This window comes from Mustela lutreola, chromosome 2, assembly GCF_030435805.1.
Source record: "Mustela lutreola isolate mMusLut2 chromosome 2, mMusLut2.pri, whole genome shotgun sequence".
NCBI lineage: Eukaryota > Metazoa > Chordata > Mammalia > Carnivora > Mustelidae > Mustela > Mustela lutreola.
Window position 1 is genome coordinate 18,444,013 of NC_081291.1, and position 13,064 is coordinate 18,457,076.

The 13,064-nt window shown below is 52.4% G+C and overlaps 1 protein-coding gene across 2 annotated transcripts in view; it reads right to left on the reverse strand.

Annotated features, from left to right (window-relative positions):
- PFKFB4 (6-phosphofructo-2-kinase/fructose-2,6-biphosphatase 4) overlaps positions 1-13,064 on the reverse strand; it is a 34,040-nt gene that overhangs the window by 1,909 nt on the left and 19,067 nt on the right. For both annotated transcript variants that reach the window (XM_059160823.1, XM_059160822.1), the window contains exons 8-13: positions 12,182-12,389; positions 11,450-11,596; positions 4,931-5,035; positions 3,213-3,342; positions 3,044-3,106; positions 2,071-2,135 (exon numbers count right to left, since the gene is read on the reverse strand). In XM_059160823.1, coding sequence (XP_059016806.1) covers positions 2,071-2,135; positions 3,044-3,106; positions 3,213-3,342; positions 4,931-5,035; positions 11,450-11,596; positions 12,182-12,389 — 718 coding nt within the window. The remainder of the gene's footprint in view (positions 1-2,070; positions 2,136-3,043; positions 3,107-3,212; positions 3,343-4,930; positions 5,036-11,449; positions 11,597-12,181; positions 12,390-13,064) is intronic.

Below are 13,064 nucleotides of genomic sequence, written 5' to 3' on the forward strand. Positions count from 1 at the left end.
ACACACACAAAACACAGAACGTTCACTCTGTGGCCAGAACAGATGGACACCCACTGTCCTGCTGTCTACTTTACTCATCGCTGCAGTCTTCTGGGTTCACATACTCACCCTCCCAGAGCCCTGGCTGTTGGACTCCAACTCCCAAACTTCCCTAAGAGCGAGGTGCCCAGGAGCCTCTCCACAGGTGAGTGGGTGGACGAGCATAAGAAGTCAAAGGCAGGGGAGGAAGGTGCTTGGGTCCTGCTGGCTCCTTGCTCACGGGACCGGCAGTGTCCAGAACGAGGCCCTCCCACCTCCTGTCTCAGATGTTAGGCAACTGGGAGGGAACAGTGGCTGGGGGCTCAAATCCTCACCGGTGGGGGCAGGGAAGGGCACCCCGCTCCTGGGGGTGCCCACCTCCTGGTCTAAGTCTTGGTGGGCAGGTGTCTGATGAGGCCCCAGGAGCCTGTGTACCCCTCCTCGTCTGCGGCCTGCTCTGTCCTCTCAGCGCCGGGGCGCAGGGTGCCCTGGACCTCCTGAAGCTGGCAGCTACAGACGGGCCTCACCCAGCCACAAAGACCAGCCCCTTCCATGGCTGCGGGGCTCAGGCCTGAGGGATACAGGGCCTGACACTTTCCTCAGCTCCATGAGACGGTGCTATGAGTCCCCCAATCCTGGTGGCCCATCTTCTTGATTGTGGGCCCTCACAACCAGCACCTGCTGAAGCAGGTCACCTGAGGCCACCGTGATGCGCCCGGACTCACAGGGAAGAAGAAATGGCCCCCAGGGGCCCACCTCTGGGTTTGCTGAACCAGCCACTGCAAGGGGAGGGAAAGGTATGACTCTGATGCGGGATGGGGCAGGCTTCCTGGGGGCCCCTTTCCCATCTCAGTTTGCTCCCAAGAATGGGTTAGAGCCCGGGAATCCTGCCACCTAAAGGGAACCTGGGGTCAGCGGAAGGTGGCCTCTCGGAAGCCAGCATGCAGAGGGGGGCAAAGGGGCTGCCAGGGAACCTATGGGTCCCACCCTATAGATGTTCGGCCCCCAGTGCCTGCCAGGTCCAGGGGCTTCTCTTACCATCACCCCTACCCTATCAGTCAGAGAGGGCCCACTGCCTTCTGGACTTCCCTCAACACAAAGGGCACCTGTTAGGACATGCCTTCCCCAGTGACCTATGGGGGCCAGAGGGGGCCTACAGCAGAGTCTCAGGACAAACAGGGAAGAGGCCTGCACGGTGGATGGTCCCAGTGAGGGGGCAGTGCCTTAAGACATCCACATATCTCTGCCAGTAGGGATCAAGGCCAAGGGGCTGCAGGTGAGCAGCCCAAGTTGTGCACCTTTGGCAGGGACCCAGAGCCCCCCATACCCCCTTATGGGGGGCAGGAGGCACAACGGAGACCCCAGGAGCCTTCTTGGTGCACCTGACTCCAGGAATGGGATCCAGAAGGGCCGGTCCAGCCCTTGGCCTCAGTGGAAGAGGTAAGCAATGTGGCAGAGAGACCTCCCATGGACATAGAAAGGGGTTCTAGGCAATGGTTCGAGGAGCTTCTATCTTAAACAAGGCACTGGGGGAACACAGGGTCATGAACTGCTCTGTAGCAGGACCATCTCTATCCAGCACCAACACACTCTTAAACCTGTAGAGCCCTTTCCCCAACAAAAAGCACATACCATTTTAGTTTTTAAAGGTGCTTGAAGTTGGAAAGGATGCCCATGAGGCCCGAACTTAGAGGGGATCATGGAAGAATCTCCACCTGTCCCCTTGTAGGCCTCCTACTTCTTTCCCAGCTGAGGCTCCCTCTCCCGCTGGCTCAGACCTCTACGGTAGGGCTGCTGGGAAGCCACCATACCCAGGGTCAGGTACTTCCTACCCTGGTGGCCCAGCTCCAGGAACTTCCCCACTCCCAGGGCAGCCCCCTTGGGAAGGCCTGGTCCAGAGCCATGACCTTGCCCTGATAACAGGACAGCAGGCTTGGCACAGAACTCAAGTTCTCTCTGGCAGGCACCCCAGCTGGCCCTGGGCCTGGGAGATGCTGTATCTGGATACCCCTGGGAATAAGCTCACCACCCCAGCCATAACCCCGCTGCTACCTGAGGCCTGTCCCGGTGCGTGTTCACAGCCATCACATTCAGGAATATGGACTCCACTTTACAACCTGCCAAAGGGAAGATATAAATCCATTTCCCCTCCTGGAGCCGTAGAGGGTAGAGGCTTCTCTCGGGTGGGAGCCCTGGGTGTCAGAGAACAGGCAGCCATTCTCAGCCTCACCCAGTCCTCCCACCTTAGGCAGCTTTGCACGCGAGGAAGGACGAGGCACACCGCAGCCCTGTGTTTATCATGTGCCACCGTGCAGCCTTGGTGAGAAGCCCAGACACCCAGGAGGGCTTCACTGAGGACATGAGCTGTCCACGGCCGGGGCAGAGCCGTCTAAGCAGCCCCAGGCCTGAGCTCCACATGTTATCGATCCGTGAGCCTTCAGGGCCCCTGAACCACTCAAACCCCAAGCCACAAACACAAGGCCAAATCCACATCACACCAGGGGCTCTGAGCAATGGGCACGAGGGGATGGGCACACAGGGGCCTGACATCAGCTGTCGCTGGGCTTTTTGGTCGTTCTCCCAAGGACACGACCCCCTGAGAGGTGCCTCGTAGCATGTGCTCAAGGTGACGAGCTGAGACCCAGGAGCTTAGAAGGTGGCCTGAAGTCCCTGGCAGGCATAATGAAAGGCAGAGGTGGGGCTCAAATGAGTCTGCCCTCAAGATACTCTGAGTATTTTAAGGCCCAGGTCCTGGGGGCCGTCGGGGTTTCAGAAAAAAACAGAAAAGCCCGTCATGCAGGCGGATGATGGTTAAGGATTGCTGGAAAGGCTCATGTGGCCACAGAAACTAAAACCAAAAAAAAAAAAAAAAAGGAAACCGGGAAAGGCAGTGAGTAGACAGTAGACAGAAAGAATGAGACCCTAAGCCCCTAAGGGGATTTTCAAGGGATCCGCAGAAACATCATGGAGCCCCGTGGAAAGCCAGTGTCTAGCAAGCAGGCCAGTGTTCCAGAAGCTTCCTTACCGTAAGCCACAGGGGTCAGCTTCAGGACGGTGTGCAGCGGACACTTGAGGTAGGGCAGCTGCTCTGTGGACACAGATGGGCAGGACTGGCACACCAGGGACGCTCACATAACAGTCCCTCTATCTCTCTCACATATACACACCCCACCTCCCTGGGGGCCGGCCAGTACCTGCTGCCTTATCAAGGAAGTAGGCCAGGAGACAGCGCATCACGGCCTGGTGACAGATGACCAGTACATTCTCTTGCCTCTCCAGCTCCATGATGACAGGCTCGAGGCGCTGGACCAGGTCTTCATAGGACTACAAGGACAAGCAGGAAGGGTCCCTCAGGCCCTGCTCCAGCAGTAGTGATGGAAATGTTCTTTTTTTTTGGAAATGTTCTTGGTAGCAGGCTACCTCCTCCCTTCCAGGACCCTCACTGTTAGGGGAGGCTATGGCTAGATATCCTCCAGCCTGGCACCCCGGGGGCATGGGCAGTGGGGGTGGGCAGCTCCAGGCTAGGGCCTGTCACTATAGGACAGTGAGATGTCCAGCTTGAGAGGGAAGCTGGGAGGGGAGAAGAACTGGCAGTCTGCGAAAGAGAATGCATCCTCTAGCCCAGGGCCAGGTCCCAGGAGGACTGGAGGGCCGGGCTGGGCCTCAGGCTGCCAGCCAAAGGGGGCCATCTTCCTGCCTACCCACAGGGACCCCAGTGGAACCCCCAGCTGCTGGAAAGTAGGACTGGTAGTAGAGATGCAGCGCCCTTCCAGCCCATGGCAGATGGAACGCACAGAGAGAACCATGGGGTGGGAGGAGCAAAGACCCCCAGAACTTTCTGGAACATGACCCATCAGCATGCCTGAAGGCCCAGGAACAAAGATCCTCATGGTCGAAGTGCCCTGGGCCTCCCCTGGGTGCTGCGAGGTAGCCTATGAGGGAGCCCTTGGACCAACCTGTGGGCCCTAAGGTGTAGAGACTTCCGCTGGAGATCAAGCCCTCTTTGCACACAGTGAGCAGGCCGTCAAAACATTCAAAACACAGCCTCAAGCTGGAGCCGGAAGTGCCCCCCGCAGACTGACGGGGAGCAATGCCCCTAGTTCCTGGGGAATCCTAGATCAGTTCTTTCGGTAACTGTAATTTCCCTGCCTATTTCCCCTGCTATATTCTCAACTCTGAACAGGCAACTGCTTTGCTTCTTTCTATGGTTATCTGGGTTAGTTTTAAATCTGAGCTTTGCCTCACAGTACGATGTAGGGAATAATTAATGCTCCCCGGAGCTTACTTTTCCTGAAGATAGTCTAGCAAGGGGGGCCAAGAGCCTGGCACCTGGGGTGGGGGGCAGCTTCTGCAGCTGTCCACGTATGTCCGTACATATGTGTGTGTCTGTAGGGGTATCTTTATCTGGCCACTGTCCCAGGCCACCTCCCGGAAGTGGGAGATACCCAAGTCAAAGGTGACCAACTTCTGACCTGGGCCCTGGGCTGAGGCAGGAGCCAGTCTGAGGGAAGGTGTCTGAGCACATGGCTTCTTGTGGCCACGACTCAACTGAGGAAGGTCTTCCTAGCCTGTATTCAGGGCCCTGTGTCTGGAGCCAGGGGGAGGGCATGCATGATCCCTGGGATACCCCGGGGAAGGGGAAAGGCAAGGATGTGGAACATCGGAGAGTAGGAATCTAACGAGTCTCAGAGTTGGGAGTCCCGTGCAGCCATGTCCATCTGCCGCCGAAGGTGGGTGGGGACCGCGGCCTGGGTACCATGGAAGGGAAGTGGCATAGATGACACACACACCCAGCCTGGCCAAGTTCTGAGGTCAGGCCCCACCTGCTGCCCACGCAGCCTCCAGAGTCCCCCAGGGGCCCTGGGGCAGATGGCAGGGGGCAGCTGGGGCTAAGCCCCCATATCCCACCTACCTCCCCCTTGGGGTACCGGTACCGGTACTTGTCCTGGTCCCGCAGGGCAAATTCCAGTGGATAATGATCTTGAATTTCTTCGTAGGTCATCTCCTCACAGACACCCTAAGGAGATACGGAAGTCGTCACATCTCCCATGCCAGGCCCGGGGATCAGCCCTCAGTCGGGGACGCGGGGGAGGGCAGGCAGAGGGGACCAGGTTTACGGAGCATTTCCTGGGCTACGGGGGCTCTCCCAGCTTGGAGCTTAGAATCCCTCTGGAAAGAGCAGGCTTGTGGGGACACTGACCAAGGGGGCAGCCCCTCATCTGTAAAGAGCTACCACAACAGTCTTTTTCATCCATTCAGTTTACGCCATAAAAATAAACAGGAATGTGGGCGCCTGGTTGGCTCAGTGGGTTAAGCCGCTGCCTTCGGCTCAGGTCATGATCTCAGGGTCCTGGGATCGAGTCCCGCATCGGATTCTCTGCTCAGCAGGGAGCCTGCTTCCCTCTCTCTCTCTCTGCCTGCCTCTCCATCTACTTGTGATATCTCTCTGTCAAATAAATACATAACAAAAAAAAAAAATCTTAAAAAAAAAAAAAAAACCCAGGAATGTTAACTATGCGTCATTCCTTGTGTCTTCTGTTCTCTGTGCTATAGAAATATGTATTCTGAGTTATGGACTATCGTCCAAGCCATAAAGCAAGATGTCAATTGAATTCCTTTGACACACACACACACTCACACATAGTGTAGATTACCTTCTATAAATGCTATTTTTAAGAAAAAAATCCAGCAAAGAACACTGGTTCTCAACACATGAGTGTGGTTTAAGGGCCCCAAGAGGGGAAGAAGCCATAAAATGTCCTAATAAAAAGTTGCTGGCCTCTGCCTTTGTTCTAAGTTGTTTTCTAGACCAAGCCTTGGGGCAAAGGTATCTATTAAGAAGGAAAGGCCAAGAGAAAAACTTTTAGCTATAAATGTCTGTATGGGGGAAAAAAAGAGAAGAAAGATCTCAAATCAATAATCTGATCTTCCACCTTAAGATACTGGAAAAAAGAAGAGCAGGCTAAAGGCAGAGCAAGCAGAAGGAAGGAAGTAATAAAGACCAGAGCAGAAAGGAATGTAACAGAAAACAGAAGACAGAGAAAAACAATGGAAGCAGAAGTGGGTTCCTTGATAAGATGAACAGAATTCACAGACCATAGATTGACAAGAGAAAAAGCTCCAGTCACTATGATTAGGCATCACAGAGGAACAGGACTACCAAGCTTCCAGAATGAGAACAGACTCTAAGGGGCTATTGTGAACAACTCTGTGCCAACAAATGAGATAACTTACGTGAAATAAGAAAATTCCGAGAAAGACCAAGCATCTTTGTTGAGTCAGATGTGCCCTTCCTGAAAGAGACCATCAAGTCCTAATGCAGGGTACCTGTGAGCGTGACCTTATTTAGAAGTAGGGTTTGGGGGCATCTGGGTGGCTCCATCAGTTGAGTATCGGACTCTTGATTTTGGCTCAGGCCATGATCTCAGGGTTGTGAGACTGAGCCCTGTGTCGGGCTCTGTGCTCAGTGCAGAGTCTGCTTGAGATTCTGTGTCTCCCCTTTCCTCTACCCCTCCCCCAGCTCACACGTGCTCTCTCACTCTCTTTCTAAAATAAATAAAACACATTTTAAAAAAGATTTTATGTATTTATTTGACAGAGAGCGAGAGAGCACAAGAGGACGAGTGGCAGAGGGAGAGGGAGAAGCAGACTTGCCTCTGAGCAGGGAGCCTGACCCAGGGCTTGATCCCAGGACCCCAGGATGGTGACCTGAGCTGAAGGCAGACGTTAACCAACTGAGCCACCCAGGCACCCCTAAAACAAATAAAATCTTTAAAAAAAAAAAAAAAGAAAAGAAAAAGAATGGGGCACCTGGGTGGCTCAGTGAGTTAAAGCCTCTGTCTTCAGCTCAGGTCATGATCTCAGGGTCCTGGGATTGAGCCCTGCATCGGGCTCTCTGCTCAGCGGGGAGCCTGCTTCCTCCACTCTCTCTGCCTGCCTCTCTGCCCACTTTGCGATCTCTCTCTGTCAAATAAATAAATAAAATCTTTAAAAAAAAATATGGGCACTGATAGTGATTCTAGTAAAGGCTCAGATGGAAGTGAAGCATGGTAGAGAGAGCTTCTATCATCTTAGAAATACATATATCCTCAAGAGCATAATAGAAATACAAACGTTGGGGTTCGTATTTCTGGGATCTGGGAACCTGGGAGGCTCCATTGGTTAAGCAGCCAACTGGAGACATCAGCTGAGGTCATGATCTCGGGGTCCTGGGATCGTGCCCCATACCGGGTTCCACGCTCAGCGGGGAATCTGCCTGAGAGTCTCTCTCTCCCTCTTCCTCTGCCCTACTGCCCTCACTCATGCTCTTTCTCTCTCTCTCAAATAAATAAATAAATATTTTTAAAAAAGAAAAAAGAAAAAGAATATGAATGTGAAAGGTACTTCTGGTGAGGCCTCAGAAGGAAATGGAAATGGTAATTTACTGGACACTAAAGAAAAGGCTATCTTTGTTAGAAAATGGCAGAGAGCTTGCTGAAGGATGTTCTACTGTTGGTAGGTTATTTAAAAAAAAAAAAAAGGCAGATGATAGCAAGAGTTGGTAAGGATGCTGAGAAATCACACCCCTCAGGCACTGCTGGTGGGAACATACAAGGCTGTGGCCTGGCAGTTTTCTGCAAGGTTAAATACAGAGTCTACCACGTGGGCCCGCAATTCCACTCCTCTATATATGCCCAAGAGAAAGGACAACGTGTCCACACAAAAGGCTGCACACGAATGTTCACAGCAACATCATTCCTAGGAGCCCCCTAATGCATATCCCGCAAAAGCCCATCAGCTGAGGATTGGATATGTTGTATGGGGTACATCCGTCCAACAGGATACGGGACAACATAACGGGATGAAGCTCGGACACTTGCTACCACACACATGGACCTTGAAAACATGCTAAGTGAAAGAAAAAAAAAAAACACTAAGTCACATACAAAAAAATCGCATAGTGTATGATTCCATTTATATGAAATATCCCCACTAGGCCAGTCCACGAAGACACAAAACAGATGAGTGGTAGCCTCCAGCTGGGGGGAGGAATTGAAAGGAAATGGAGGGATGGGGTCAGGGTTGCTTTTTGGAGCAATGCAATGTTTGCGATTAATTGTGGTTGTGGTTGCAGAGCTGTGGGACTATACTAAGAACCACTGAATTGTACGCGCGTTAGGTAGGTGAACCAGATGGTATGTGAATTATTTCTCAATAAAGATGGTATTTAGAAAGAAAGAAAGAAAGAAACAGATAAGGCCATGAATTGTGGACTGAACTAAGGGAAAAAAAAAAACACACCCCAGTGTTGAAACAGAAGGCTAGCCCAAGGCTGTTTACCAGAACCCAGGAAAAGAACAAAGATAAACAAAGAAGAATGATGACTAGATCACAGATATTAGGAAAAGTGGAAAGATAAAGAAGAGAATTCACCAGCATCTAGGAAAATAATCAGATTAACTACAAAGGGAAAAAAAGAAACAACTGGGGTGGCCTAAGGCTTCTGTGTGAAGCCCAGTGTTAGAGCCGGGACTGAGTCCCTGCAGGGCGCATCCCGGTGGAAACATGGCCGCCGGCCTCCATGACTGCCAGCAGTCCCAGCTGATGGGAGCCTACAAGGCGGTCAAAGGAGCTACAGGAGGGTCACAAAAAGTGCTTACCCTTTTCAAGAGCTCACCAGTTCTCCCCCAAACTCCCTCCTTCCACTCAGTAGATAATTATTTAGTGAGTCCCTACCGTGTTGGACACAAGGAAGACTCAGTTCCTGCCCTCACGTGACCCAGAACCCCTCCCAGGGGCCGGAAACCCCGAATGGTTCTGGACGCTTGTCTTCTTCGCAGTTATCATTTTTTCCCCTTTCCCACATGTTGGTTCCTTGCACCTGGTCCAGTTCCAACCACAGGGCGGGCTGGCATAAATAGGTGAATAAATGAGTAAGGGGCCTGCAGATCCCTCCACTCCTCTTTCTTGCTTGACTGCTAGCCACATTCCAGGTGTCACCTTACCATTCTAGTGTCACCTGGAAAGGTGCCACTGCGGGCGCCTCTCACTGGTCTCCCTTCTCCAGCCTGTCCCCCTTCCTCACCCCCAACAACCCGTTCTCTATGCCAGCTGGGGTGACCTTTCTACAATTCAAATCTGCTCTCATTACCAGCCTGCACTTCAGGCAACGGTGGCCTCGCCTGTTTCAGAACAGCCCTCCAGGGAGAGCAACTGGAAAAGCCAGACAGGAAAAAAAAAAAATTTAATTTGCTTGATATTATCATAGAGCAACAAGGCGGGGAGGCCGTGAGGGGCCGAGGTCTTGGAGAAAAGGGAAGCCCAAAGATAGAAACCTGGTACATGGCATCATTTCTCCTTTTGGGGTTCTGTTGCTTTGAAAGTGGCAGTTAAAAGGATGAGAAGCTGGGGGTGAGGGAGATGGGTGAAGGTGGTCCAAGGGTACAAAATTCCAGTGATAAGATAAATAAGTCTTGAGACATCTGGGTGGTTCAGTTGGTTAAGCATCTGCCTTCAGCTCAGGTCACAATCCTGGGATTGTGGGATTGAGTACCGCATCAAGCAGGGAGCCTGCTTCTCCCTCTGCCTGCTGCTCCGCCTGCTTGTTCCCTCTCTCTTTCTCTCGCTTTCTCACACACACACACAAATAAATAAAATCTTAGGTTATACATACATAAAAAAAGATAAATAAGCTTTTGGGATATAACGTACATCATGGTGACTATAATTAACAATACTTTGTCGTATATTTGAAAGTTGCTGGGGCGCCTGGGTGGCTCAGAGGGTTAAGCCTCTAACTTGGGCTCGGGTCATGGTCTTGGGAGTCGTGGGATCGAGCCCCACATCGGGCTCTCTGCTCAGCGGGGAGCCTGCTTCCCCCTCTCTCTCTGCCTGCCTTTCTGCCTACTTGTGATCTCTCTCTGTGTCAAATAAATAAATAAATAAAATTAAAAAAAAAAAAAAAAAAAAAAAAAAGAAAGTTGCTGAGGGGCGCCTGGGTGGCTTGGTCAGTTAAGCATCCACCTTTGGTTCAGATCATGATCCCGGGGTCCGGCATTGAGTCCCAGGATTGAGTCCCGCATTGGGTTCCCTGCTCAGTGGGGAGTCTGCTTCTTTCTCTTCTCCTCCCCACCACTCGTGCTCTCTCTCTCACTCTCTCTAAAATAAATGGACAAAATCTTAAAAAAAAAAGAAAGAAAGAAAGAAAGAAAGCTGCTGAGAGATCAGATCTTAAAAGTTCTCCTCACACACACATAAAAAATGAATAACTATGGCTGTTGACAGACAACTTATTTTAGTAATTTCGTAATATATAACTCTACCAAATCCTCGTGTTGTGCACCTAAAAGTAACACACTGTTACATGCCGATCATATCTCAATAAAATCGGGATGAGGCGGGGAGGAGGAGAAGCCAAACAGGAAGTAGGGACTGAGTAGACAGAAGCCTGGCCGAGCTGGCAACCATGTTGGGCTGAGGGGCCAGAAACAGAAGCTTGGGCCCACAAGGTTTTCCATCAGAACCTTACAGGCCACATTCTAGGAGAAGGAGGAAGACCTGAACATTGATTGCCCTCTACAAAGATCAAAACGCAGCTTAGCAATTGCTCTATGCCTGAGTTGACTACAGTAACCCACCCCAACCGGCTGCCCAAAGTGAAAGTCAATCCTCTGAGGAGAGCAACATTCACCTGGGCCTAAATTATGTCCAGCACGGTTCATCCAAAACGTCCAGCTCCCAGTCAAACATTTGGAGTGTATCCAGAATACCTAAAGAACTTCTAAAAACCACTAAGAAAAAAAAGGCGGACAATCCAGTCTGGGAAGAAAAAGAATGAAAGACCTCACAAAAGATACCCAAATGGCCAAGAAACAAACTAAAAAACTACCATAATTAAAATCTGTGTGATACTGTAAATCACACTTAATATAAAAGTAGATGAAATAAATCAACAGGGAAAAGATAGATGGGTGGTTATTGGTAAGTGAGTTAACTGGGGAGAGATCAGTTTTTAAGGCTTATGTTGGAATACTAGAAGAAATTTTGGTTGGTCGAGATAGTTAAATTCAAAAGAAGGAAAGTCGTGGGGGGGGAATCCAATCCCTAAAAACTGAAGGAAAGTGAAGGAGAGAGCTGCCCCAGGGCCTTGGCACAGTCGCTCTGGCTGAGCTCTGCTGAGCCCAGGAGCACCGAGCAGCAGAGGGTGGGGGCAGTGAGGGTCCGTGGGGATGGTGAGCAGATGGGGATAGTGAACGCTGCGCAAGGGAGGGGCAGGGACTGCAGCGGAGGGTGGGGGCACTGGGGGCACCTAGCAGCGGCAGGCGGGTACACTGGGGGCACCGAGCAGTGAAGGGCAGGCATTGGGGGCACCCCGCAGCAGAGCGCAGGCACTGAGGGCACCCAGCAGTGGAGGGCGGGGGCACTGGGAGGGCAGCAAAGGGCATCTGATTACCGCGTCGATCTCGTTGAGGACCTTCCACTGCTCATACGGCACACCCAGGGCCTCGGCTGTCTGGATGGTCCTCTTCATCTGGCTCGTCCAGACCTTCAGGTCCTTTATGTTCTGATCACGGATGAACTGGGCCAGACTTTTGGCGAACTGAAATGCATCAGAAACAAATTCAGACTCACAGGCCCAAGGCGGCCCTTCAAAGGACCACAAAGCCATAGGGCACAACAGAATCATGCCACCCAGCCTCAGAACAGAGAACTGACCTCCTGCGAGCACCCACACCCGCGAGCGCTCTCGTTACACGTTCTTACCAGATGCTCCGAATTCCAGTTGTGAAGCATTATGCCCCTCACCATCGCCCACCTCCCAACCGGATGGCCCGGACCACATGGCCTCCCCACAGAGGCCTGAGCATCTCCCCCAGACTGCGGGGCAGCCATCAGCTGCATTGCAGGGACTTGGGTCACTCCCATAACAGCGTGCCTTTCCAAGGAAAGGGGCTCAGCTGGTGATAGCTCACATGGAAGCCAGAGATCCAAGCGTGGTGCTTGGTGACTTTTCCTACATGATAGGAACATTCCAGATTGAATGAAGGTCATCCACCTATATTACACATGAGCTACGAGAGCTAGCGCCAGTCCCGTTGAACACATGCATACATGCACCCAGCTGCCCACGGCTCCCCCCACCACCCCCGAGCAGGCCAGCTCACGTACACACACATGCACTGACCTCCCTGCCCCGGGGGGACAGGCCCGGGTCCCCGCCTATCCGGCCCTTGAGGTTGAGCTCGCTTTCTCCGTGTCGGCAGAGGTAGATGGAGCGGGGGGTCACGTGGATGTTCATGAGGTAGTACACGATACGGCTCTGGATGTGGTCGGCCACGCGGTTCACCACGTAGCTCTGTCCCACGTCCATGATCTTGATGTAGGACAGATCCCTTTCCAGAGAGAAGGGTGACAGAGACAGGTAAGTGTGACTGCGACCCCGAGGGCTCAGCCTGCCAGCCACAGAGCTGTGTCCTCCGGACCACCACGCTTGAGATCACGACACACCGAACGGGCAGCAGATGTGCAAGTGACGGGATGAGGAGGGAGCAACACAACACGTGGGACATCCAGACAGACCCCGTGAGAGGTGCTCAACACTTATTATGTTTCCAAAAGGTGACATCGAAAGGGTCAGTCATACACATTGTGACTGTCACCCCAGCTCTGTGGCCCCCAGGCCCCACTTGCCTACCTCTGAGCTCTTAACGCACAGTCTGTAAGGTGAAGAAGAGAGAGTTTTTTCCAGGCCTGACCTTGAGGTAGCTGGCAAACCTTCTTCACCTCCGCTCCCCTGGCCAGCCACTCCTGGACCTGCCTCTCCTTCCCCCAGGAAGCCTGCTCCTGTACCCCAGCACAGCCGCTTCCCTTGCTCGCTCAGGCTGGGCAGCGGGGCGGCTGGGAGAACCCGCTCACTCGTCTGTTTATGTTTGCTGGGTGTTGGGGAGACAGCAGGGAAAGGCGGGGTTTCTCGGGCATCGTGCTCTGGGTTGGCCTGGGGAGGCCGTCTGAAGGTTCTTAGCTGAGTTCTCACTGTCTGGCCCGAGGGCCTGCATTTAGGTTTAGGG